General features: G+C 64.3%; 2 protein-coding genes across 2 annotated transcripts; one reads left to right on the top strand and one right to left on the bottom strand.

Annotated features, from left to right (window-relative positions):
* Positions 1–1195: 1195 nt before the first annotated feature.
* MNEG_7500 (14-3-3-like protein) lies at positions 1196–3734 on the top strand (the record flags this gene model as incomplete). The annotated part of the gene is made up of 7 exons (XM_014044026.1): positions 1196–1243; positions 1384–1605; positions 1876–1986; positions 2330–2422; positions 2816–2938; positions 3294–3410; positions 3675–3734. The coding sequence occupies 7 exons, from the start codon at positions 1196–1198 to the stop codon at positions 3732–3734; spliced, it is 774 nt and encodes a 257-aa protein (XP_013899480.1).
* Positions 3735–6382: 2648 nt separating this feature from the next.
* Positions 6383–8487, bottom strand: MNEG_7499 (hypothetical protein; the record flags this gene model as incomplete). Its single annotated transcript, XM_014044025.1, has 2 exons — positions 6383–6395; positions 7538–8487. The coding sequence occupies 2 exons, from the start codon at positions 8485–8487 to the stop codon at positions 6383–6385; spliced, it is 963 nt and encodes a 320-aa protein (XP_013899479.1).
* Positions 8488–8974: the final 487 nt, after the last annotated feature.

The raw sequence follows: 8974 nt of genomic DNA, 5'->3' as shown, positions 1-8974 counted from the left end.
CAAGTGATATCCTCAATCGCCCCAACCCCCGCCGCCGCTGCCGCCGCCACCGCCCCCGCCCCTGCCGATGTTGCTGCTGCTGCTGCTGCTGCTGCTGCTGCTGCTGCTGCTGCTGCTGCTGCTGCTGCTGCTGCTGCTGCTGCTGCTGCTGCTGCTGCTGCTGCTGCTGCTCGGTGTCTCACATGCCGTTGCTGATCCCAGCTGGTTGACAGAGTAGGCACACAAAGTCTTCGCCCATTGCTTTGAATTCTTCAATTCTGTATGTTGTCTGAGACCTGATCCAGCTGATCGCGCAGACTGCCAATCTCACTTATTTCAGACTGTGCCCTTTGCTTCCGTCTTCCAGAGGTTGACGGCGCGGGGGAGGGGGGGGGCTCGGCTGCCTGCTTCCCAACCTGGCACTTGCAAGTGAGCCGCCCGGTCTGGGAGTACAGATTACTCGCATGTGTCGATACCCCAGGCCCGCACCGCAGCCACAAGGCCGCGTCTTACAGCGAGTGAGCGTGGAGATAGCCGTGCGATACACCCTGTCAATGGCGGGGCCCTCTCAAGCGTCAAATCAAACTGCCCCATTGAGTCTTGATGGCAATGGCACCACTAGGAGAGCTCAACACCCGGAGAGCACTGGGGGTGCCGTTCCATTGGCGGAATGCTATGCGATCGCGCCCACACACAATCAGCCTGAAGCAGCAGCATCTTGGTGTGGCATGCGGTCACCTGATCACCGGCACCCCCCTCTCGAAACTCGTCGTGCCCAAAACGGCGCGCGGGGCCCCGCAACAGCCACAGCATATTGGGGGTGTGCTTACCGTAATTTATCGAAAATGAAACGCAGTACTATGTCAGCTCATAGGTACGAGCAGGCAAGCAAAGGAGCTTCGCAAGCGGCGGCGGTGCATTCCGAGTGGCAGGTGTTGGGTGCATGTGCTCGCAGAGCAGAGTCCATGTCATCGTTCCAAGATCACTAGCAGCTGAGCAAATCCAGCACGCAACATGCGCTGTGTCTAGACAACGCAGTTGCCTGGGCTAGCTAGCGGCCCTTTCATGTACGGTACCTCGCTGGTGCGCAGCTTCTTCGATCGACGCCCCTCGCAGCAGACAGCACGCCTTGTTTGGCAGCTCGCTTGCAAGGCTGCGTTCCCGTTTGACACAGCTGCCTTCAAAGGTTTTGAACGAGTTGGAAGAGCGGGACGAAATGGCGGATCGCGATGAGGCAGTCTACGGAGCCAAGCTGGCAGAGCAGGTGGGGCTGTGGGCTTTGCGACGAAACGATGTGCAATGTTGCTGCATCCCTGTGCCGATGAAGCAGTGTTGCGACTCCGGCCTGTGCGTGCTGGTGGTGTGTGCACCTCCCCTGCCTGCCTCTCCCACCGTCAACCCCAGGCGGAGAGGTACGACGAGATGGTAGAGGAGATGCAGAAAGTGGCAAAGATGGTCCATGATCAGGAGCTGTCAGTGGAGGAGCGCAACCTGCTCAGCGTGGCCTACAAGAACGTCATTGGGGCCCGCCGCGCCTCCTGGCGCATCATCAGCAGCATAGAGCAGAAGGAGGAGAGCAAGGGCAACGAGGAGCACGTGAACAGGATCAAAAAGTACCGCCAAGTGGTGAGAGGCAGTTCCGGCAGATCGCTGTTGTGGGGGCCGTCCTTCCCAGCCGTCCCTGGTGGTCCCGCGGGTAGTGAGTGGCTTAAGAGAGAGACATTGTAGAGGTATTTTGTCCCGTGTTGGGAAGGCGCTCTCTCTTCGAGCAAATCCGACGGGTATACGTTATGATAGTTTGGGGCGGTTCGTCAGGGGTATTCCATTCTAGTGAACCCTCCGCCAACGGCGACATTCACAATGTATATTCATGTACCAACGTAATTGCCTGCACAGGTGGAGAAGGAGCTGAGCGAGATCTGCTCCAGCATCCTGCAGCTGCTGGACGAGCACCTTATCCCCACGGCCTCCTCGGGTGAAAGCAAGGTCTTTTACCTGAAGATGAAGGTGCGGCATGTCGCGACGACGAGGAGAGGCTCTTTGCTTGCAGGGCAGCGCGCCTGCATGCTGCAAAGCAGTGCAACACGCTGTCTCCTGCTCTGTGAAGGGGTGCGTGCCCAGCTGAAGTGATGCTGCGGGCAGCACGCCAGAACTGCCGTGAGTGAGTGGAGTAAATGATGTGCCGCACATAAAAAGGACTGGATATCTCAGGGTCTACAAAGCGGCATAAGACCTTGTGGCTCACCAGCGCTCGCCATGCGACGACAGGGCTGTGACAGGGAGCATCACGCGCTCGACGCGATCTTGATGTTGGCTCCAGGCTTGACTTTCTGCCCCCCTCTTCATGCAGGGCGACTACCACCGCTACCTGGCTGAGTTTAAGACGGGCGCGGACCGCAAGGAGGCGGCGGAGCACACCCTGCTGGCGTACAAGGCCGCGCAGGTGCGCAGCCAGCTAGCTCGAACGCCTGGCATTGCAAGGTGTTGTCGTGGGGATTGGGACGTTCCGCTGCGCCGTGGCCGTCAAATCCTGAAGTGGATTTGTTTATTTGGACGCAGTGGATTTGTCAATTTGGACGCAGTCGCAGCATGCACATGAACCGTCATTTGGGCCTTGCAGCTTGGCAGGAGCGCCGCCGCATTCAGCACAAATGCTTTCCTGAGCTGCAAGGGCCAAACAATGCTCTAGGGGTTTCTGTTCCTGCACACCGGCTGGCTACACAGTTGGAACTGCAAATTTGAGAAAAGTTTGTGGCATCTGGAAATATCATGCAGTTTCAACACAGCCTTCCTCAGGCCCCACCTTTGGTTGTGCCAACCCGCTTTATCCTGGCAGGACATCGCGCTCGTGGATCTGGCGCCCACGCACCCCATCCGCCTGGGCCTGGCGCTCAACTTTTCGGTCTTCTACTACGAGATTCTCAACTCACCGGAGCGCGCCTGCCACCTCGCCAAGCAGGTGGGTGGCCGGGCGGGTGGGTGTCTTGCGCAGCGAGGATTGCCTCCCTCAGCACATTTTCCGGTGGCAGCGGGCTGCGAATGGTATTCTTGCTACGAGTGTCGACCATGATCGTCGACGGCAGCCCTTTGCGACGACAGTGGATGGCGTCAGCCAAGAGCCATTGAATGAAGGTACACACACCCGGGTAGTGACAAAGAACGTCCAGGGGGAAGTCGGTATGCAGGCCTTGGGCATCACCCTGCTTTTCCACCCCAACCCACTCTGGCCACGCGGCCCCACTTTCCGCCCGCCATTGCTGCCGTGCCCTGCTGACGGCTTGCGGCCTGGTCGCGCATCGCCCATCAATGCCCAGGCGTTTGACGAGGCCATCGCAGAGCTGGACACCTTGGGCGAGGAGTCCTACAAGGACAGCACCCTCATCATGCAGCTGCTGCGTGACAACCTCACGCTCTGGACCTCGGACATGCAGGTGCGCGCGTGCCACAGTGCGGGGTGCGGCAGTGGCTCACGTCAGCATGGGCGTGTTCGCCGCAGTGGCGAGTGCGCTGCTGCGCCGCGCTGCGCATCACGTCCACTGCACAGCAAGGGCGCCTTGGGATCGGCCTGACGTGAGCCGGGAAAAGTGGTGGCAGCAGCTGGTGGATTCGCTGTTCGCACTGCAGGCCAAGGTGAGCTGCAGCAGTCGCCACGGTCGGTGTTGGGCTCACGCTGCGGGCTTGTGCCTACGACGCAGGATCAGGATGCGGATGCAGCTCGCGAGGGCGACGCCAAGGTTGAAGACGCCGACTCGTGAAGAACTTCTTCGCAGTGTGCCCTAGGGCGGCAGCAGCATGGACGCCCGCCACTGCCGTCGGGCGCAGGGGCACCCGAGTCGCGGGATGCGCCGGGGGCCCGCAGCAGGCCCGTGGCGCGCGCTGCATGGCACGGCGTTTGCCCCTTTGACGGGCTGTGCAGCCCCAGGGTGCAGCGGCGTGGCGGCGGTGTGCCCGCGCCTGGCCACCTGTGGATTTTCCTCTATCTCAGTGCTTCCCGCGGCGCATGCACGACACAGCTGGCTCGTACCGCTTTAGGGGAGGGACGGCATACAGAGGCCGTGGGGTGCTGTTTTTACTGGGGGGAAAGAGTGCGTCACTCATGGTGCTGCGCAGGGCAGGGCAGGTGCCCTTACTTGCCCATGCCTGCTCGAGGCCATGCGCACCTCAAACCCAGCAATGCGCGGCCGCATGGCGTGCAATGATCGTCCAGGCGGCGGCTTCTAAACCACCAATGACTTTTCTGACTGCTGTGCTTTCAGATCCACATTGCTTTCGCGGGCTGGGCCAGCGGCGCTCTGCACTCAACACAGGCCAGCAACACGGGCGCAAGGGGGGTTCGGCTGCGCCAAAAAGGTAGCTTTTTGCTGCCAACACTGCGGCACCTGCCTTACTTGCCAGCTCTTTTCTTCGTTTCTGAGTGTAAGCTGCCAAAGGCGGAATGCCCAGGGATGTGTGGTTTGCGTGAGGCGGCGGGGGCATGTCCACGCCGGAGCTTTAGGACAGGACAGGCCCATTGGGCCCTTTCCGCGGAATGACGAGCCGGGGCCATGCGATGGCCAGAACACGTCGCTTTCGCAAACCAGCTGCTCGCCAGTCGCATTGTACGACACTATGAGCGCCGATGCAGGTTGCCGAAGCTGGAAGTGGATGCGGCGGAGCATTGAAGGGAACTTCCATTTGCCTCCAGACCCCTTGATGTTCAAATCTGACAACTGCGCCGCCTTGTGCGTGCATGGCGAGAGTGCTGCCTAGCTGCGCTATTTCCGATTTGGTGTTGACGAGGAGCCTGCGTATGGCGGTAGTAGAAACCTGCTGCGTGACATGTCAAGGCAAGCACGAGAACTGCAGGGCGATGATTGGGGAGGCTCAAGTTTGCTTTGGTTCTGTCCGCGTAACCGCCCAGACCCATGTTGGCTTGTCAGTGTAGGTAAGGAGGGCAAGCAAGGCACGCAGGACTGTGGATTTGGGGAAAAAGGCACTGCTCGAGCAATCAAGTGGCAGGCGCGTGCAGTGTCGAAAAGACTCAAGTGGTTAGTATTGGTATGGCAAATCCCTATGATAGCGTGCACCAGTTGCAGCAATTCTCCGCATGTTCGGTCTGCAGTCTGCAGAGTTCCGACGCTGCCCCCTGCTTGCTGCTGCTCGTTGTTGACATGTCAGGTTTCCCAAAGCATGCATGTGAGCGAGCTAAACAAACAGCAGGCAAGCACAGTCCGAACCTCCATTCTGCATTAATACTTACACAGGTCGACGATGAACGCAGGCAGGATTTCATCGACATGAGCTCGAATTCGTCCCTGCCGAGCTGGTGGGGCGACCCGTTGGCCGCGACTCCTACTACGGGTGTGAACAACGCTATGGATCCAGGTGCGGCGCCCTACGTGGCCGTGCGCGGCGTAGTGAGGGTTCAGATCGTTCAAATTTGGGAGTGCCCGTGCTCGCCCGGCAACCGTTTCGCTGCGCCATCCGACACCGCAGCAGCACCCAAGGGAGATGATCAGGCCATGGATCCCACCTTGGAGCTCGCCCGACTACCTGATGCGGCCCCTCGGAGCCCAGCCAAGAGCCCAGCTAGGAGCGCCGGGTCGTGCCCCAAGAGTGAGCATGTGATTATATTTGAAGCTTTACTTGGGCCAACACTGCGCACATTGGAATGCTGTGCAGGCGATGCGCGCGACATGGCGCGTTGTCGCCCTGCGCATCAATGCGCCACGAGCACAGGTGGACTTTTTGCCTCCCACCATCCCTTCTCAACCCGACTCGCAGGTAGCGCTGCCGGCAGCGTGGCCAGTTTTGGGGAGTGGGGTGGGAGCGCTATCACGCCCGCCAATGCGCCACCAACAGGTACAGTAGGTGGATCCGGAGGATGGCAGCTCAGCGCATGCTGCTGATGGCAGTGGGGCCGCTGGGAACGCTTCGACAGCGCAGGAGGAAGCATGTATATGGTACACATACACCGCTGCCCGGCGGGCTGCAATCCGCAGGCCGGACGCCGGCGGGCGGGAAGGACGTTACCTTCGGAGCTTGGGCGTTCGGCTCCGCCAAGCCGGCCACACCTGGCAGCGTCGGCCCCGCGAGCGGCGCCACGAGCAACCAGGCGGTGGATGCGGCTGCCGAGGGCCCGGCACGCACCCAGCCAGCGCCTTCAGGTGCCGAGCGGCTGCCATGTGGCCTCGCCATGCGTTTGAGCTTGTGGCGCCGCACTGCCATCTGCATGGTGCGAACCCTCATGGTATTGGACCGGCCCCCAATGCCCCTTCTTGGAATCCATCCTCAAAACTCTGTCATGAATACTCAGTCATGCTTAGGGCCTGTCAATGCTGCACACGCCGTAGGGCCAGAAGTGAGCCTCAGGGATGGCATGGCGCAGACGCCTGGCGCAGGGCGACCGCCTGTGACGCGCCCCTCACCCCTTGGCCCTGGTGAGCCAACGCAGAAGTGCCGAGTGTTACCACACTGGATATGGTTAAGATCACAGCCACAGGCAGAGGCAGCGTTCCATCTACTTTTGGTAGGGTTGCAACAGAGCCCGATGGATGGATGGAAGCACATTATGCATCACATTGTTGTGCAATCGCCTGTGAACGGGCTCCCAAAGTGTGCCAATGCCCAGAGAGGGCGGTTCTCCCCCTGATGATGATGGTGGTGACTCCGCCATGCAACCTCCTCCAACCCTCTGGTGCCATGCAGCCGCAGGCCTCGGCAGCAAGGCGGGCAACATGATGGCCGCGCCGTCGGGTGCCGCGGCGACGCCGATGGCCTCCGCCGCGTCGTGCAGCGTCTCGCTGACGCCGGGCAGCGCGGGAACCACACTGGCGGGACCCAGCACTGTCGGGCAGTGCTCCGTCAGGGCCGGCGGTGAGCCCTGTGGCGCACAGCTGTTTGCAATAACTTTGCTGGCAGCAAGCTGTGCCAACGCTCGCCTGGCCGGTCTGCTGGGTATGCCCCTGTGCAGCTGGAGAGCAGAGCCTGTGCTGAAGCAACCACCCATGCGCTGCCGGTCCCCGGCCCCTCTGCAGACGCCGCGCCCCGCGGCATCCGCGTGCGTGGCAGCGCACCCCCGCCGCTGCCGCGATTCGACCAGCCCTCGGCGGCCCAAGACCCAGACCCGGTCACTGTTGAAGAGGCTCCTGCTGCCCCCAAGGCCCCGGAGCCGGCACCGGCGCCGGCTTCGCAGCCGGCGGCGCGCCGTACGCCGCCGCCGCGCAGCCCTAAGAGCGCTGCAAAGGGAGGCCCTGCCAGGTCTGCGGCTGCGGTCGGCGGCAATTCAACAGCCTCTGCTGTGGCAACACTGCCGTCCCGCATCCCCAAGCCCCCGCGTTCGCCCCTGCGCGGCGCCGCGGCCAAGCCTGCGGCTGGGGCGTCGAAGCCTGCGGCTGCGCCGGCAGCCAGCGCTGGCGCGCCGCAGCCGCAGCGGGCACGTTCCAAGACGCCGCCGGCCGCCGGCGCGGCGCCCGCGGGCGCCGCTGCGGCTGCAGGAGGTGCTTCCACGTTCGCGGCGTGGCTGCAGGCCACTGGGTCGAGCCTCAAATCCCCCGGAGTGCACCTGAAAGCGGCGCACCGCAGCGGCGCGCCGCCGCCGGCCGCCGCCGCCGCCGCGCCTGGCGCCGCTGAGGGCGCGGCGTCCCTGCCGCCGGCAGGCAGCCCACGGCGCTCGCCGCGGGCTGACGCGCCATTGGCCGCTGCGCCGTCATCCCCGTCATCCATGGGGGTGCCGCAGGGCTCCATCAGCTTTGGCAGCGCAGTGCCCGCGCCGACCAGCGTGGGCGCTGCTGCAGCCGCGCCGCACTCGCCTGCCAGGCGTTCACCGGCCGCGGCGTCCCTGCCGCCGGCAGGCAGCCCACGGCGCTCGCCGCGGGCTGCCGCGCCATTGGCCGCTGCGCCGTCATCCCCGTCATCCACGGGGGTGCCGCAGGGCTCCATCAGCTTTGGCAGCGCTGTGCCTGCGCCGACCAGCGCTGCTGCAGCCGCGCCGCACTCGCCCGCCAGCCGGTCGCCGCAGTCGTCGGCGCTGCGCAGCGCAGCGGGCGCGGCGTCCCCGCCGCCAGCCGCCAGCCCGCGGCACTCGCCGAGGGCCGCTGCGCCGTCGGTTGCTGCGCCGCCATCCCCATCATCCACGGGGGTGCCACAGGGCTCCATCAGCTTTGGCAGCGCAGTGCCCGCCCCGACCAGCGCTGGCGCGGAGGCAGCCGCGCCGTGCGCATCCCCCAGCCGCTCGCCGCAGCCGTCGGCGCTGCGCAGCGGGGCCGCCAACGGAGCCTCGCCGTCTACCGCGTGCGGCTCCCTCTGCTTTGGCCTGCCTAACTCAGGTGCGGGCGACGGGGCTGCCAACGAGCCAGCGCCGCAAGAGCGTGCGAGCAGCCCAGCGGCAGCCGTGGACGCCGGCGAGCCGACAATGGACATTGCAGCTGCGCTCGCAGCCGCCGCCGCCGCGGAGCAGCCCGGAGCCGCGGCCGCGGCCGCGTCGCCCGGCGGCGCGACGACCGCGGCGCCGTCGCCGAGCGCGCCCATCGGCTATGGGCGGTTCGCGCCCCTGATGGGCGTCGGCAGCCGCCTGGACACGCCCGGCGCCGGCGCGGCGTCTGTGGCGACGACGGGCGGCGTTTCGTTTGAGTTCCCGGCCCAGGTGCGCGTTCTGCAGCCGGCCCGCGCACAGCAGTGCGGTCTGCATAACGGTCGGGAGGGGAGCCACCTGACTGAAGCATCATCCGGAAGCCCTCGCACATTTACTTCCTGCGGGTGCTTCTAATGCTTGGCCAACCGATTATTCATTCTCATGCTAACAACTACCTCCTGGTCCGCCTCTGTCGGCGCCCAGCAGAGTGTGGTGGAGTCCCTGGCCACCGCCATCGCCAAGGCCGCGACGTCCATGGCCCGCACCGGCGCGCCCACCCCCAGCCCCAGCCGCTGGTGGCTGTCCCAGCAGCCCGCGCGCTCGGGCGCCGCCGGCCCCGCCGCGCCGTCCGCGTCGCAGGCCACCGACGCCGCGGCGGCGCCG

The sequence above is a fragment of the Monoraphidium neglectum genome (assembly GCF_000611645.1).
Source record: "Monoraphidium neglectum strain SAG 48.87 unplaced genomic scaffold scaffold01331, whole genome shotgun sequence".
Lineage (NCBI taxonomy): Eukaryota > Viridiplantae > Chlorophyta > Chlorophyceae > Sphaeropleales > Selenastraceae > Monoraphidium > Monoraphidium neglectum.
The sequence above is the reverse complement of the archived record's forward strand: the minus strand, read 5'-3'. Positions and strand labels throughout refer to the sequence as shown.